General features: G+C 37.6%; 1 protein-coding gene across 3 annotated transcripts in view; it reads right to left on the reverse strand.

The window, feature by feature from the left end:
* Pka-C1 (Protein kinase, cAMP-dependent, catalytic subunit 1) overlaps window positions 1–18,880 on the reverse strand; it is a 561,997-nt gene that overhangs the window by 41,774 nt on the left and 501,343 nt on the right. For all 3 annotated transcript variants that reach the window (XM_081761579.1, XM_081761577.1, XM_081761578.1), the window contains 3 exons: window positions 15,783–15,911; window positions 11,274–11,372; window positions 8,039–8,121 (listed from right to left, as the gene is read on the reverse strand). In XM_081761579.1, the coding sequence (XP_081617705.1) occupies window positions 8,039–8,121; window positions 11,274–11,372; window positions 15,783–15,911 (311 nt within the window). The remainder of the gene's footprint in view (window positions 1–8,038; window positions 8,122–11,273; window positions 11,373–15,782; window positions 15,912–18,880) is intronic.

The raw sequence follows: 18,880 nt of genomic DNA on the forward strand, positions 1-18,880 counted from the left end.
CAGTCATCTGAATGAGTCTCTGTGCGTTGAACTCGCAAACTGCATGACAGTGTGTTCCAGTACACACAGCTGTTATCGATAAGGCTACAGTAAAAGACTAACTTCCATCAGATTCAGTACCCAGCCCAGATAAGCACTGTAGTCTTGCTAAAAACAGGTGTTTGGACCGGAGTATTGACATGCAGCATGCAAACTCAATTCTCAGACTGATTTGAAATCACTGGCTCCAACGATGCACCTAGACAGTTAAAACTGGTACATTAATTCTTCCATAGATGGCAATATATATGCCATGAAAAGCTTATTATAAAGTGACGCGATATTTCAGTGTCAGATAGAAACTTGAAAATACCCTCGTAGTTATATATCTTGACTTTGTATCAGAGATGACCATTTTGCAATCTGTGCTCACTCGGATTCAGGGCTCACTATTGATAATGAGGATCGTGTTCAGTTAATGACACCTGACACTGACTCAGGCTTGCACTCACTCGAGTTTGCTATCCTTAATAAGTCTTGTGCTCACTCAATCTCGTGCTAACTTTATTGGACTCGCCTTCACTATTTTAAATGGGACTCTCACCCGCTAGCACTCACTAATCTCATGACCTCGCGCTCTCTCGGTTCGGTCTCACTATCGTAATTACAGTGCTCGCGCTCTGTCAGACTGTCTCACTATTCATTTACAGTAATCATGTTCTGTTGGACTGTTTCACCATCGATTTACAAGGATGGTGCTCTCTCGGATACTGTCCCGTTATCCCATTACAGGGCTCGTGCTCTGTCGGACAGTATTGCTATCTACTTACAGGGTTCGTGCTCTGTCGACTGTCTCGCTATCCACCCTGAATTATGTCTGGTATCTACTTACAGACCTCGCACTCTCTTGGACTCTCTCGTTATCTGCTTACAGGGATCGTGCTATATCGGACTATCTCGCTATCCACTTAATAGGACTTGCGCCCAAATTATTGAGCTCGAGAGTTTAAACACCTATGATTTGCATTTTATCACAATTAAGCAATAGACAAAATGTACAGTACGTTATAAAAATAATACAATACGTTCCCTGTCTTGTATGATTCTTGTACTTAGCCTGTAAATTAAAAGTACCTGTAAAATCATTTTAATCCGGGAAAAGAAAATTAACAACATATAATAATACAATACCTAACCTTTACTGTGCCTCAACATTTAACTATCTGATAACCTTTCAAGAGCTGCTTCTGCTCTCTTCGTCGATCGCTCTATGAATATCTTATCGAGAAGAACGTTATTTAGTCTTACATATCATTTATTACTAAGAAGAACGTTATTTACTTTTGGTATTAGAACTAAAAATCGTGAATTAAATTTGGATGATGGCAACCCTAATAAGACCTGAGTGTGTAGTATCAATAGTTTTAATAATAAAATTTAAGTTACGCTGACGTCTATTCTACCTAGGATTTATTTTCCCCATACACGTTCAAACGCTCTGTACACAAGCAATTGGTCTTGAGGCATAGGAGTTGGTAAGTGAGTGGTTACATTATATTCTGTGAAGTGCCCTCTAAAGTTTTGAGTAGTTCTTTTCTCATGTCAGTTTATTTTTATAAATTATGTATTTGAGTCGCAGGAACATATTGAGTTCACAAACAAGTTTCAGATAGAATGATTCGTGTTATAGTGCAGTTAGAAAGGATAAAGAGGTATGATAGTTCTTTGCTTTAAGTGCTCATCTAGTCCGTGACTGAGAGCAGCAGCAGCAACACTTGAAATAATATCACATAGTTAAGTCTTGAGACATGATAAAGATTAGTCACTGCATTACGTTAAGAATGTACTAGACAGTTCATCATAACAATTATGTAGTTCTACATAAATATATTTCAAATACTCACTTTGAGTTTGCAAAGATTAAATGTTGCTACGTTTCTCGACATCAAGTCCAACGTACAGAGAATGTACCTAAACACGTGTAAAGTATTAACTTCCATGTTACCATGTACACACTTTTACAGTATATTATTTTATATGGTAGCACCACAAGTAACACTTGTCAACTTACTGTAAATACACTTATAAAACCAACTAAATATTGTTTCTACATTTGCGACTCGGAGATTTTAAGATATGATTAACAATTCTAACTGGTACTGTCGACGCGGCCAATGCACCGCTAGCCGCCTACCTTTGTGCTCAAGCAAGACATCTTCCGATGACCCCAGCTCCCGTAACAAGCCATCAACGGTACGTTTATAGTTATTTTGTGACGTGTTGCTGCAATCACTTCTGAACTGAAGGGCGTTCGTTGCAATATTCCTCTCACATGCCAATGGAACATTGGTCATATTAATGGTGTGCTGCTTCCTTTGACGCCGCCGGGGGATGGTTTCGCCGTGACGATTTTAACACAGCTGGAAATTTTGCTGCTCTTTTAGAGTTCATACAATTGCAGCTTACGTATAAGCCAAAATCAAACTCATTGTGAATGAATACAACATCGGAGCTCTAATATGACTAACGGTGTAACTTAACTCCCCACCACCACCAAAGAAAAGAAAAATTAAATACATAGCTAATCTGAACTTTCAATACAGTGGTGATCTCATATTATACTTAAAAACAAAGAAACTGGATTGGAATTATTTGAGTTGAAGGTCCCTGAACAACAAGGCTATAGGAGACGGCAGCTACTATTTAAAATGCGATCCAGACTATAACACATGTTTGTGTCCAAGGCAAGTACCCGCAACAGAAATCAAACAAGGTATCAAGTGCACAAAGCACGCGTGTTGACCACTTGGTCACAAGGAAGTAATTTAAAAAAAAAAAATAAGTATTCTGCATCGAATGGCGGTGATGTTCCCTGTTCTCTCTTTCTCCTCGTGATAAGGAAAACAAATGTACTTTCTTACATTAGGAAAAAACTTGTTTTCATTAAATATAATAAGTCATTTTAGAAGACCGAAATAAGACACTTCCCCGTACGATAATTTAACAAAAATGACCAAAACAAACATCCACAATACATATAAAGAACTAACGATCTTGCCACGAGGAAAAAGTGCTTACTCTTGGATACATTTCTAATTCCTCTTTGTACATTGGTTTGAGGATGCTGAATCTAATGGAATTATTTTAAAACACATCTATCAATAAGATCACGAGAGCAAGAATTTTAGGAATGATACAAAAAAAAAAAAAAAAAAAAATGCATCAAAAGATTGCGATCTTGACCAATATTTAATTTTTGGCTCAGGGACTACAAAATTTTCGAACGGCCCCTAAATTGACTATTCCTATTTTTGTTACAGAATAAGCATATCATCCTGAGTTAACAGATAGTTCGGATTTGGCTACACTATATGTAGTTCTGCAGATATAAGGCCTACAAGAAAATTTTTGATCCAAAAATGACCTCACAGTTGGGATCTTTAAAATATCCCTTACGTCAATAGTAAACGTACTCATACTTGGGTACATATCTAATAGCACTTTTTTTTTCACAACAATTACAATATTTTTAATTTACATGGAGAAACTATACAACACAACAGCTGAAAACAGCTTTTTGTACTAATCTGGGAACGCTGAATCTAATGCAACTATTTTTAAACATACGTATCCATGGTGTTCCTAGAAAAGTGATCTTAAATTTGGGATTTAAATAAACATATTCTAATTTTGAGGCCACTTTTCTCATGACCCCATGGACAGATATGTTTAAAAGTACGGAGTATATCGAAAAGTATCTATTTACACTTAAGAAGAAGATAAAAATGGAAGAGATGTAGAGGAAGAAGTTACGATTTATTACTCTATACCACGTACTGAATACAAGGGCGAGAGAAAGTCACAGTTACAGTTCATGTCTAATGAATAAACGAAGCTTTCGTCTGACACCATCCATAAGCTTCTGCACAGTATCTGTAATGCATTTTTGACATACTGCAGACTAGTATTTTTTGAATTCAGCCATATTTCTGGCAGCTTTGCCACTGTTTGACAATATTCTTCACAATTGCTCAGTACCGTTCAATTAGTCGGAGCTGTGGGCAGTTGGGTGGGTTCAAATATTTTTTCAACAAGGTCAATCTTCTGTTTAATGTAAAAGTTTACGAATATTTAGCGTAGTGGGCACTTGCCAGATCTGGTGAAAACAATAGGGGCACTGTGTCATAAGTTCCTGCATTAATAGTTCCATTTGCATAGAAAATATCCAATCGTACGGCACACGAACAAACTGCTTGCCACATGAGCACTTTTGGTCCAAATTCTTCTACTGACACATATTAGTTTGATTCATCCACATCTTCATCTTTCGTATAATGTTGCGGGTCAGGAACTGTTTCGGAATCCTCTTTCGCGTATTTCATTGCTCATCAAAACACACTGCCCTCTCTTTCTCACAATGTGTTTGATTAACCTCACCACTTTTTGATCCAGTTTCGGGTTACATCCACACTTCTTTCGCACTGACCTCGGCATATCTGCAAAACTATAATGTCCACCAAATTTTTCAATGATAGATTTTACACTTGGATGATGAACTTTTTATTTGTTTTGTTATCTGGTTGTAGATCATTCCTCTCTTGAACACCACATGCGCATATTACCACACTGCATTTTCTGTGAAATTCGTCCGATTTCGTATTCGACTCCTAACACAGCACTCAACACGCTACAGCCGCTACATAAAACTCGTTAACTGACCAGAGGACTGTGTGACTTTCCCTTGAGCTGCCTGGCGCGTGCACCACAGCACCATCAAGGTTGATAGTTACTTCTCGTTACACTCCTTAGTTTCAACGGATTCAGCATCCTCAAATTAGCATAAAAAGCGCAATTAGAAATTTATTCAAGCGCTGGTATCTTTTACTCGTATAGGTATATCTCACAGGTAGGAGGTGTCCTCTTACAACACCAAGCATGTCGATGTGAATACGTAGCACTCAACATGTTCAATTATGTAATTTTAAATTATTACATTCTATTTTTGACAAGCATTAGGCTAAAAGATACCATATACAATTAAATTCATGTCGTACAACAAACAGTTCTCATAACCTAACAACACTACTGTATTTCTTGGAGAACATAGTAATTATTAAATTTAGAACAGGGGTGGTCAACCCACATTATGCTAGGTTGTCACTTTATGTGAAGTCTTGAATATATCACTTAAAGGCTTTTGAGGCATAGTTTTCTTTACAGTACTGATTCTGCCTCCCATTAAAAATAGAAGAGATGGAAAGAAAAATAAGATTGTATTTTATATTAGATCAAGAGGTTTCACTTTGCCACTTCCGGCAAACTAATTCTATCATGCAATCCCCCTCTTCCCGCTTCTAACACAGGTAACATTGTGTGCGCTAATCTTGGCACGTGGGCCTTGGGCTGGCCTTCTAACAATTTGTTCAGAAATATAATTTATCTTAAGCAACTATGCGTTTTAACAATTTTTACAGAAAATTTCTTTTGTACAGACTTCTAACTTTACTTAAACCATTTAACCTAGCAATACTACACGTGACTACCGAAATTTAAGGAAAAAGCTCGACTAATGAAATGTATGCAAAAATGTAGCCGTCTCCAGAGGATATGGCAGAAATTATGTTGCCTTTATAACAAAACTGATATAATGACGACTCACTTGACTCTATGACAGAGGACAATGCCCCTCTCAATTTTATTAATGGTTAATACTTTATTTTATTGCGGTGGAATAAAAATTACGAAAAAAAAAAAAAACAAGTACCTTTGTATTGTAAACATGTTATTAATGATTATGTGGAAGAAGAACAGAAATGCAATAGTAAAACTTGTTCAAAACGGAGTTGCAAAAAACAGAACCATTTTTTGGAATTGGATAAGCTTCTGCGTTACAAAAGATTGCATACAAAGATAACTATAGATTTCAATAAGTTATGCTAAATTTTACGTATATACTTATAAGTATATCTGATGTTTAGAAGTATACAATCTCGCTGATTTCATTCTTACGCATTGTAAAATCCAACAGTGCATTTATTAATCATATAATTAGTCTTGAATTCTCCACACTCCATTCTACTGCTATTATGACTCCTGTTGAAACTACCCCGCCATCTCATTGATGCCTTGAATTAACCACTTGCAAGAGATTTGGTTGCAAAGAGAGTTTCACTTTGTAGCATTGGTCCAGACATCTTGTATTAGTGAACCATTCCCAATCGGACTTCGTTAATTCCTTCGTTGTCCGTTTCCTTTGTTCCCTCTTCATTACATTATTTCCTTGCAACCATTCGTCCATTATTTTATAGCGCATCAAAAATTTGAATTTTCCCTCTCTTAAATCGCGTCATTATTTCCCGTATAGAGTTGCCTTTCTTTTTAGCTTCGATAACTTTATCATTAAATGACAATGAGACATGCGACATAGCCATGATGTTCGCTGTTAAAACTTGGGAACAAAACTGTCTCGATAAGACTAGGCACCGTTATTTGCACCCTCTCAAAAGTTGTGTACGAAGTTCCCGGAAATATTGTGGAGCAGGTGAACAAGATTAAAATGGTGTATAACTTACTAAAAATAAATATTTCTAGTGCGGTATATTCTGAAAATGATTCGGTATTATGCACGTAGTTTTACTCGTTTCAGACTTGGAAAGATTTCGTACTATATAAAGATAAATAAAAAATAACATGATACAAATTCCTGGCTGGCATGTTCACAATGGGTATTATTATTATTATTATTATTATTATTATTATTATTATTATTATTATTATTTTCAGATCCATGTTTCGGCATGAACAAGTTTTACTATAGTATGTAAATATTGTTAAGGAAACGGGATTACAAACAATAGGGTTGGTTTCAGCCGATGGAACTCTCTAATGATAGGAAACGTCGTTCAACCAGCATTAGAAAGGGAAATAACCGTAAGGATGCCTGATTAGTAACGAGTTTCTGCTCCTTTGGCCTTGATAATGGCTGGCACACGGCGACGCATGGATTCAACAAGTCTATGGAAATGGTTCGGAGGTACGGTCTGAGAAATATCTTAAGAATTTCCCATAAAGGAGGAAAAGACATCCCTGGTGGATGACTGCTTGTACATATTTTTCCAGAGTATTCCAGATGTTCAATGGGAAATAAGTCTGAGGTTCTCTGGTCGCCATTTCAGCATTTCTGTTGGGATGATTTTCAAATCATGTAGCCAGGTAACAGAAAAAGTCAGAGAAATGTTTTGGAACAATGTGGTAGCCAACCAGGATCTCTGACAGGAGTAAATGTTCTGTAGCTATCCTACAGATACACCTCATTTCCATCTGGATGGTTGAAAAGCATCCAGCATATCTACAAACTTCGATGCAATAAAGGTGCGTGGTAGCAAGTTCCAAGGTCCCGAACATTGTCAAAAGGACACACCCCAGACTACCACGGAGCCACTACGACCTTGCATAGTTACAATCAAGCACGCTGACCCGAGTGTTGAAGTTGGAACCAAGACTCATCACTCCATGCTACTCTACCAATCATCGATAGTCCCGTTACAGTGTTCTGTGGCCCATGCAAGACTTTAGGAGTGGCGGCGTGTAGTAAGAAGTGGTATCACGTAGATCGATTTCGTTTGAAGTCTTCGAATCCTTGATCTTTTCGTAAAGCAAGGATTGCAGTCAGTCAGTCTACTGATTCCAGAAACATAAAGAAATGTTCGGGATTTGTAATCAAACATATGCTTTCTTTTATGGAACAATGATGATTTAATTAGTTTTTTTTTTTTTTTTTTAATCAATTGCAACAAACGTGAGGATTTCAGAACAACAACTTTCATATCGCATGTAATAAAAATTCCAACAAAATATATATTTAGGACAGTTGTTCAAGCGGATTACATTGATAGTTTATAGAACTAGTTTCTATTAAAATTCGAAAAGTTCTGTAGCATATGGATTAGGTTATGCAACCAAAAATTATACGCCTGACAGGTTTCTAAGAAAACAAACCGTGCAACAATACAATAACCAATGTATGAAGTTAAGTTTAAACGAACACGCAAATACCTACCTAAATCTTCCTACTTTTCTTAAGTGCGAGAACATTTCACCTCCAGGTACATACTCAAGGACCATATACAAATTGGAATTATCCTGTGAAAAAGAAAAGTATAAAATTATCACATCTCAGTATTTCAAACAAAAGTAACTAAAATCTACATCTTCATTCATATATGCAAGATTTCAATAATAGTTCAACATCGCTAAAGATTCAATTTATCAATGGAAAAATCCAAAATGGAATTTCAATGTTCTCGACTTGTGATTCCCAACCTGGGACGGGGGAGAGCGTGAAGAGTGAGCAAGGAGGGCGCGAGCTACTAACAGAAATACACTACTGGTAACAAAGAAGTGTTAAATAAAATACTATAAAGATACAAAATAACTATTGATAAGAACTGTGATTTCATTAAGAACAACATTGGTAAATATATATGACATTACAATGATATGCAGAAATCTTGATGGACGTAAATTGGGTGCTCTAGCAGCTACCATCCCAAAGATCTGATTAACTCTTGAGTTTGAGCAGTAGAATGAGGGGTATGTATTGTCATGCAACAACAAACACCAGGTGACAGTAAGCCACGGCGCTTATTCTGTATAGTACGTCGAAGCTTTTTCAAGGTCACGCAGCTGAGTTGATTGTTGTTCGTTGTGGCAAAAACTCGACCAATAGGACACAACGGTGATCCCTGAACACAGTAGCGATAATCTTGTGTGTAAACATTGTTTGACTTTCACTTTGGAGATGATGTGTGTCGCCATCCCATTGACTATCGCTTCGACGGCGGAGTCATGTGAGAAACCCATGTTTCGTCCCATGTATGACGATGTAGTACACCAGTTGATCTCTTCCTCATTGTGTCGGGTCAAAAAGATTGAAGCACAAGCCATTCTCATCTTTTTGTGTTCTCAGTACGCAGACTGGGAATCCATCGTACGCACATTTTTCGGAACCTCGAGGTTTCAGAAACAATTGTGTACAGTACCAACATTAAACGTGTGGAAATTCCAGTGATAATATTGGAATTGTGAAACGCCGGTTTTACGAATTTTTGCGTCAACTGCATGCATCAACTCGTCTATGATTACAGAAGGTCAGCCCAATCGCGGTTCATTATGAATTTTGACCCGCCCGTACTTGAACGATCACACCCATTTACACACCTTGCTGTGACCTATTGCATTTGGGCCGTACACTGCACATATCTGGCAATGAATTGCCACTGCTGACTCGTTCCTAGCTGTCAAAAATCGAATCCCCGACTTTATTTCACACTTGGCAGGATGCTTAAATTGACGAAACATTTCAACTGCTCATACTTAACCACAGACATTGACGCTACGACTATACCTGGTGTGGCCTCATGCCCAAGGCATGCTGGAAGACAGCGCACATATGCATTTTGACAAACATAACTAATAGCTTCAGTGAAAACAACGGTTGAAGATTGGCTTTGGGCATAGGCGGATGACTTCTACGATGCAGGCATACAAAACATTGTCGAACTTTATGATAAATGTCTAAATAAACATGGTAGCTATGTGGAAAAATAGCTTAATATGAACAGAGAAAACAACTAAAAATGTATGGCACTATCTTTGCTAGTTTTGTTTCTATTGACAATCGGATCTTACTTAAAAAGTAGTCCTCGTATTATTCAAGAAATGTATATAATTTCGTGAGCCCCAATAAAGGCAATCCTTGTAAAAAAAAAAAAAAAAAAAAAAAAAGCTCGAAAATTTTATTACCTGATTGTAGCTTCCTATTTAAATTAATTAAAACGTGTAAAATTTTACTATTTGATTAATGTTGCAATATCCCTCATATTTGTAAACAATAATACGTGTGTCTCCACGAGGATCATCAAGCAACCGACAGACGCCGTCAACGAGGAAGTACGAAGAGGGTACGGAGAACCACGAAGGATCTCCCTGCACAGGCTCCGCCTCCAAATACGGCTATAAAAGAACACGTCGAGGGACAGAAGACATCAGTTCCAGCTGATCACTCCTGCCTTTCTCTTCGCGCTGCTTTGGACAAAAGAGATTCTCTAACCTTACCTCTGCGCTGTTCTGGGCAAGAGGTTCCTATCCTATCTCCGCGCTGCACTGGGCAGGAGATATTTATTACCTACCTCCGTGCTGCTACACGCAGAAAGTCCAAACGCATAGGTCCAAAGGACTATTATTTAGAGATACCTATTTATTTATAACATAGTGTTCAAAGAACTTGTATAGATCTTTTGATAATGAAAGGTGAGGGGGGGGGGGAAGTGTACCGTTTCTACCATACACTGCAATACTTTAAAGTTCAATGAATTTACCGTCATTGTTGAAAAAATAGACTCTTGCGAAAGATTTAAATACACTCTAATCTTATAAACATTTTTGTTCCGATTATTTACTGAAGTCCATTCTACTAATTTATATACTTCTTGAAAATTATTTTCTGTTACTAGAACGTAGATGCACTTCGTGGCTACATGATTCTTGGGGGTGCTTCCTGTGCATAAGGTACCAAGATTTAATTCCAGTGGGAATACTTTTCTCTGTTTCAAATGACACTTAGTCGTTCGAATGCTATGCTATTTAAACAGTTCTATCTCATATAGATTCAGTGTTCAAACAGAATGATGAACTCCAAATGAATCAAAATCACACATTGAACATTTACATTGGCAATAGTAAAATATATGTTGTAAACAAATCAATCCTACTACCTTGTGGCACGCCTCTATTAATTTCAGTTATTGACTACAAGAATGTCACACCCCTTTCATGCAACTTTAAAGAGATTCATGCGACTATCTTCCTTCAACCACTTCAAGTACAGAGATAACAAATTCTATGATATACCACTACTGCTACTCCACAATCAATTCTATGATATACAGCTAGTACTATCATGTAGATTCATTAATAAATTTACATGATACACAAGAAATACACTGGGATATACTGTATTGCGGAAGGGGTACTGGGGCTTGAAACACTGTACTAAAAAAAAAAGGAATTATTATCAAACAACCTTACACAGGAAAAAAAGTATGTAACTTAAAATAAACTTTAATAATATGATATTTGAAAAACGTAAGTTCTCTTTATATTAAACTGTCATTCTTATGTTAAAAAAGACTCAACCTGCTTATTATGAAAGTTAACCATAATGAAAAGTTAACCCTGCTGTAATGTTAGGTATAATTTAAAATTCAACAGTATTTAACTTAAAATGTGGTTACCTTGAAATGAAATTTTAACGATACCAAGAATGGAAAACTAATAGCTTGCAATATCCTTTTTTCGTTTAAGGTGTGTTCCACTTGCTTCAATTTGACAACCTGGAAGGAGAAATTACATATTTAATAATCTGAACATACAAGGTCCACTCAAGTGTCCAATACGAACATTCTACTACGATTCTTCAACATGCATTGCATTTGAACCACGCAAAGTAGTTTACGCTTTTACATAATAATGTTTCCTGTACGTATAAATCAACATCGTTATTTCTTTTAGCTGAATGCACCAGCTAAGTCTCCTTATCTTCTAAAGAATCCAATCTTTCAATGAATGCAAAGTTAGAAATCAAACACTTCAATTATCCACTGAATTCTAACGGAATTATAATGCAAAACTTTACAATGAAATGTATTCAAATTACTCTACTGTACACGTACTTATCCATTGCTGTTACAATATGCAACATCTCTATTAGAATAAATGAAATGAAATCTGAGTTTTACGTCCCACGGTTATGCCGGTTAGGCTAAAGGAGACGGTGATGATGAGATATGAATGAAATGGTGGAATGAAGAAAGTGAGAGGAAACGGGAGAACCCCAAGGAAACCCACGCACACGGTGTTTGTCCACCACAAAGTTCACTTGGAGGGAGCAGGGTTTGAACCCGGGACCCCATGCGCAAGAGGTGAACGCTCTACCACCGAGCCACCGCGGCCCTCTATTAGAATAAAACAAGAATAATTAAAATTAGAGAGAAAACGACAGAGAAGAGTGCAATTGGAAGGGAAGTTCGACAGGGATGCTGTCACTCGCCTACATTATTCAATATACAGATGGTGATCAGAAAAATGGAAACACCTGTAGTTGGCAACACGTCAGATGTATGGGTTGGCAGTGGTGTCGTGGCGCCCGCAGCGCCGGACAGCTGGTGGTGGTGTGCTGGGTCGGACTCCATACTACATCAGGCGCAGTACAATAGCGGTGTCCAGTGGCTGCAGCAGACGGAAGTAGTGTAAAATGGGAGACCTCTCAGATTTTCAAAGAGGGCAAATTGTTGGTGCGCGGTTATGTGGAGTGAGTGTAACGGCAATGGCTACTGTGTTAAGTGTATCGCGGGGGACAGTGTCGAAGATGATGACGGCCTACACAACACACGGGAAAACCACATCGGGGAAGCGGAATAGTGGGCGGAAGAAAATCATGAGTGACAGGTCACGCCGGGTATTAAAGCGCATTGTCACGCAGAACCGTCGTGCCACTGCGGAGCAAGTGACGGAGGAACTCAATCAGCACCTCCCCCACCCTGTTTCGACAATCACAGTCCGCCGCGAATTACATGACATGAACTTACGGGGTCGTGTTGCACGGGCCAAACCGCTCGTCAGGGACCATAACGCTTTCGCACGCCGCAAATGGTGCCGCGACCATGCAACTTGGACCGTTGAGGACTGGAAACGTGTGATATGGTCGGATGAGTCATCCTTCACCCTATTCCCAAGCATGGACCGTGTTTATGTGTGGAGAACGCCCAAAGAAGCTTATGATCTGCAGTGTCTCCGCCCAACTGTGAAACATGGCGGCGGCTCGATGATGCTGTGGGCCGCCATATCATGGTTTTCATTGGGTCCTGTGGTCACACTTAGCGGACGAATCACTGCCAACGATTATATGTCAATTTTAGGAGACCACTTGCATCCTATGGTCCGGATGTTGTTCCCGGAAAATGACGCCATCTTCCAGGATGATAATGCACCCATTCACACAGCTGGCGTTGTTGGAGCGTGGTTTGAGGAACATCGGGATGAAGTTCAACGCCTCCCCTGGCCCGCCCAATCCCTAGATCTCAACATAATTGGACATCTGTGGTCCGTCTTGGAAACACGACTCCGGCGACGATTTCCACCTCCATCCTCTCTCACAGAACTGGCCGATGTCCTGCACGAGGATTTGTGTAAAATTCCACTTGCTGCCATTCACGATCTCTATGCCTGCATCCCACGTCGCATCAAGGCTGTTCTGAAGGGGAAATGTGGCCCGACACCATATTAATCTGGTAAGTTGCAATTTCGTACAGGTGTTTCCATTTTTCTGATCACCATCTGTATGTCTAGAAGAGATAGTGAAAAATAACCTACATAATCAAGACGGCATTTCGGTAGGAGGTGGAACGATTCGATTTATACGGTTTGCAGATGATGTGGCGCTAGCTGCGGAACATGAAAAGGGAATCAACAGGATGTTAGAATACTTGAGGAAAGGCTGTGAAGAGTATGGGATGAAAAATGTTAGATAAAGCTATGGTGATTGGAACGAAGTGATCAATGTCAAATATACTGTATAAGTAGAAGGGGAGAAAATAGAACAGATGACTAGTTTGCGGTACCTGGAGGGTATTATTAGTGATGACATGAAGTGAAAACATGAAATAAAAGGAAGTATAGGAATGGCGAAAGAAGCCTTTAGGAGGAAGAAAAATCTATATTGTGGGACCTTGCATAAACAGTTGAAAGAAGAAAGTCTTAAAATGCTTGGTGTGAAGTATTGCACTGTATGGGGCAGAAATAAGGACATTACGCAAAAATGATGAACAAGGACTGGAAGCTTTGGGAATATGGGTGTGGAGAAGAGTGGAAAGACTTAGCTGAGTCGAGCGAAACATGAATGAAAGGGCATTAGAAATATTTGGGGAGAAAGGAATAATTTTAGATGTTATTGAGAAGAGGAAGAGAAACTGGTTGGGACATTGGCTAAGAAAGAACTGTATCGTGAAGGACGTGCTAGAGGATATGGTGGCAGGAAGGAGAGGGATATGGTTGGTATCAAACCAGAAAAATTGTACGTGAAGACGAAGATGTTAGCTGAAGAGCGTAGAGCATGGAAGGGTCTCAGTTGCGGCAAGTGACCAGCCAAACATCGCAAAATACCTGATGATGATGATGAAACTGAAACTGAACCATTGTACACAAACGATTCCAAGTTCCCTTACCATAGAGACCTACTGGTAACATTATTCGAGGGAATAACAGGCTAACCTTCTTTGTGCCTTTTGTTGGCAATGGGAAGTGCATAACTCTCTGTAATGGTGGCAATGACAAGAGAGAGTAATCCTCTTTAATGGTGGCAATGACAAGAGATTAACCCTTTGCTATGATGGCAATGGCAAGTGGCTAACCCTTTGTAATGGTGGCAATAGAAAGTGGTTAAGCCTTTGTAATGGTGGCAATATTCGACCTATTGACAATCCGCGTGTTACTCTCTATTACCAAACTACCAATCATATTGCTGATAAGGAAAGCACAAGTTCATAATTTCCTTACACGTTTAATACAGATACTACTGACATTATGCGACGCAGATGTAAAGCTTTAGCTTTCACCGACATTGACGGCAACATTCTTACTGGTTCACCAATGAGTATATAGATTAATAGTTCTTAAGATACGATACACACATTCTTCTACAGTCGCCACAAGAAGTGCATATACACTCCACACATGTTCTTTTCAATAACTTTCAAACGAGTAGGATAGCTCGAGTACGTTCTTCATTAAATGTGTGATCTCTTCACACCAAAGAAAACAGTAAATATTGATCAATTTCTTAGACGTTATTGACAAGAGAGTAATGTACGGGTATATAGCTTGGTATATCATACGACGTAAACTTCAGCAGCTTGAACAGATAATAAACACTACTACTATCGTACATATTCGTAGCAACTGCAACGTGCGCATGAAAAACTGAAAATCATGAGGCCAGTGGTTATGAATCGCTGAGGTGTTATTCTCCTTTAGAACAACACGAAACCGGGTGTTGTTAGGAGCATCTGTGACACAGTTATCCGGCTATTGACTGAAAAATTCTAATACCTCCCCCATATTGATCCATTTGTTCCATTCTACTGAGTTCTATATTCTGTCTAAGCGCTAGAGACAAGTTATTGTTGCGGATGGAGACTTTCTGACTTTGTACGGACCTCTAACTTGGTTAGCGCCCTTCTCATTGCAGGGTCAAATTCTGACATTTTTATTGAGGGTATCTAATACCTACAAGTGACATTTTAACATTGTCCACATAAACTAAATTAAAAGAACCCAATGTTTTCCATTTGACTACACGAGACCTGAAAGTGTTTCCTGGAGCGAAAATTGATATACTAAAATTGTTAGCCTCTAAAAGAAGATTCAGATCTCACACTGTGAGCTCAATTATTCAACAGGAAGTCAATTAAGTACAAAAAGACCTCTCTGTGAGAAATATGGAGTCTAACACTATAGCGTAATGTGATCATAAAAATCAGTTCTGTACGTTCTTCCATAACTAGAAATTATAAACTACCATTTTTATGTGCAGTTAATGCTAATTTACTCTTCTGCTGTGAATACTAATTATATGGCATGAATTGCAATATAAAATTAATTACTAACACTTATTTCGTAGTCAGCCATTTTACTTTTCAGAGGAAAACTTTACTTCATATACAAAGAATGCAATATTAATTACTTACTTTTTGTTTATCGAGAATCTTCATTGCATAGTACTCTTTGGTGGCTTTGTGTTGTACTAGCATAACGCGCCCGAACGAACCTGTTCCCAAGGTCTTGATTCTTTCGAAATCTTCAAGACTAGCCGTATTCTGAAAACAAGAAGAAAAACATAGAATTAATTACCACTATTAAGAAGTTAAATAAAGTAACTATTACTCAACGTAATCTTTATAAAAATAAAAATAAACATGCTTTCTGTGTGCGTATGTGGATTGCGATTTAACCTCTCTGTATTATCTGCCACAAAAGAAAATGTATGTTTTTTTTTTTTTTTCGCGAGATAGTATCTTTTGCCTTTTGAAGCAGTGGAAAGTATGAGAAAATCAGTTTGCTTAATAAAGTAATTGACCTTATTAATATTTTTAAAGCTGTGAATCCTGGTAAAATAAAATATATTATATTTGTAAATTCAGTTTACACAATACATAACACAAATAATGTAGCAACCAGGGAAAACAAAAATGTTATATGGTAAGTTCCACACAACAGAAACATAAAAATCGCTTGCATGTTTCAAGTTTATAGCAGGAATGCAGCACGTGAATATATGGCGTAGTGCGTAACGTTCTTATCTACCAATCAGCTGATCCATGTTCGAATCTTTATCAAGCACACTTTTTAAATGTAATATTAGCTATGATTTAATTGTTTCTTTTTTTCTTATTTTTTTTTTCGGAGGTAATAACATGATGCTACAAGTATGATTCTAGATCAAAAGTAAAGGTATTGCAAATTTTTTCCCATTAATAAATTACATAAATAAGCTTACATCTGAAACTAGATATACACGTAATTGAAAGGAAAGTAGCAAGTGTTTACTCAACCAGCAGGTATGTGTCTGTCTGTCCGTCTCTCTGTTTCACAGTAAATCTCGTAAACTTACTCAACTTTAATGAAAATTCGTGTGCGCCTTCTTCCAATCTTTGAAAATAACCGTATTGTTTGATGTTGCAAGAATCTATCAAAAATAAGGGAGTAAAAAGGAATAAAATCCTCCCCATGCTGTAAATTTCAACATGTACAAGATAATTTTCTGGTAGAAACTACGTAAACAATCTGAATTTGACAAAAAGTAGTACATGCTTTCTTTGGGGTGCCCCAATCATCTTCAATGGTTGGGGCTGAAACCGATCAAGGAGAAGTTGCTAAAATATGTATGTACCCAAAACTTCAAACTTTCATTATTGAAGTAATATAATGCTAAGAAAAAAAAAATTTCTTTGGTAACTTTACAACAATGATTCGATTTTAATCCAATATGGTGTATACTTCCTTTTAGGGTTCCCAATCGCTTCGGTGCATAGGGTTAAAGTCTGTCAAGAATTTAAGGGTGAACCCCAACGAACGAGTTCTCAAATGATTTCCCCTGAGTATAGTTAAAGTCAGTAAAAGCTAATACCGATCAAAATAAGCATTTCACAATAACATTCGTAAACAAATATTCGGATTTTATAGAATAGGTCTATAGGATACTTGTATCTGAGGCTTTCCCTCAATGCTTGGTATCAAATCAGTCGAGGATGGAGGAATGAATTTAACTCCCTCCTTGCACCTCAGAAAGTATGTCTTACGAGAGATTTCGTAAAAATAAGTAGACGTTTATAGTATATCTGAACTGGACGTCAATCCGAATGGACGTGGACGTCCCATGGCTTTGTCTTTGAAGACAGATCGATGAGACAAGAATGGTTCCGTACTTCTTAAACCAGAACTTGATTTTGGACTGGACAATAAGCAAAAGCAAAAATAAAGCTACAGCTTCTGCTTTTGCCTGCTGTTCTTTTGGAAAATAAAACGCAAGTGTAAAGAAAAACGAACGGGCCATGGAATGACATTTAACGGAACTCATGTACTCTGTAAATATGTAACTAATAGCCGTAAGTTTCAAACTGTGAAAACACGTAGTTTAATTTTCTTCTATGTGTTAACATTTGTGATATTTCTATAGTGTATTGTGTGAACTGTTAAGATAAATGCATTTATCGATTTTGTTAGGGATTGGTACTTTAAAACCTTTAAACCATTTAATTAAATCACAAGATAGTGGAAAGATATGTGTATCGATTTCATTCTCATAGTAAGGGCAAAAGATACTATCCCGCGAAAAACATGCATTTTCTTTTGTGAGAGACAATATATTACAAATAATATCAGAAAAAAAAATGTTCATAAATTACAATATCAGTCCTGAACGACAGAAAAATACTGACCTACGGTCAGGGCTGCATTTACGCATGGGTAAATATGGACCATGACCCAGGGCGGCAATTTTTGGAGGTAGTAAATTTTATCTGACCACCTTTTCTACATGCTCCAGTTTTGGAAATTTGGCTGCAAACATCGATATTTCAGGTGGCATTTTACAATGGCCTGGGATGGCAAAAATGCTAAGTATGACCCTGCCTAAGTTAGCGTTTAATTAAACCAATTTTATTTGTTATTGCTTTTCTTTTTTTTTTAATTTCTAACCATAGGCCACCAAACAATGGCAGATACGATTTGTGTTGCATTGTTTGCATTGCAAGAGTTCTACTAATATTCCGAAAATTCTGTAAGTGGACAGGGTAGGCTCTGCATATAATGGATTTATTTTTATTATTATTTATTTACTGCTAGTGTTGCTTATTTCCCTCTTTTGCGCATCTAATCAGTACACTATGATAGCATGTTAGCCTTTAATTTCTTTCACATAGTTAATGATTATTCACCAGTTAAAAGGTGATATATTCACATATCAAACAACATGGTTTAAATTACTGTATAGACAAAACATGGAAAAAGCATATAGAATGAAACGTAAAAGTGTTTGATGGTTAACTCTTATACCGCAGGACCGATTTTCATGTTTGCTGGTATTGGGATTCTGGCCTAACTTAGGTTTTTATCACATTAGTTATTAGAAAGGGCTTATCCTAAATGGGTAGGGGTGTTCATAAATTTCTGTCAAAAATGCTGTATATCACGATCCCACGAAGTCAGAAAGATCAAACTCGGTATATATACACCATTAAAGACAAGGTGACATATTTTATATTATATATGTACAGGGTGTTTCAAA

This window comes from Thermobia domestica, chromosome 6 (assembly GCF_964235325.1).
Source record: "Thermobia domestica chromosome 6, izTheDome1.hap1.1, whole genome shotgun sequence".
NCBI classification, from domain to species: Eukaryota; Metazoa; Arthropoda; class Insecta; order Zygentoma; family Lepismatidae; genus Thermobia; species Thermobia domestica.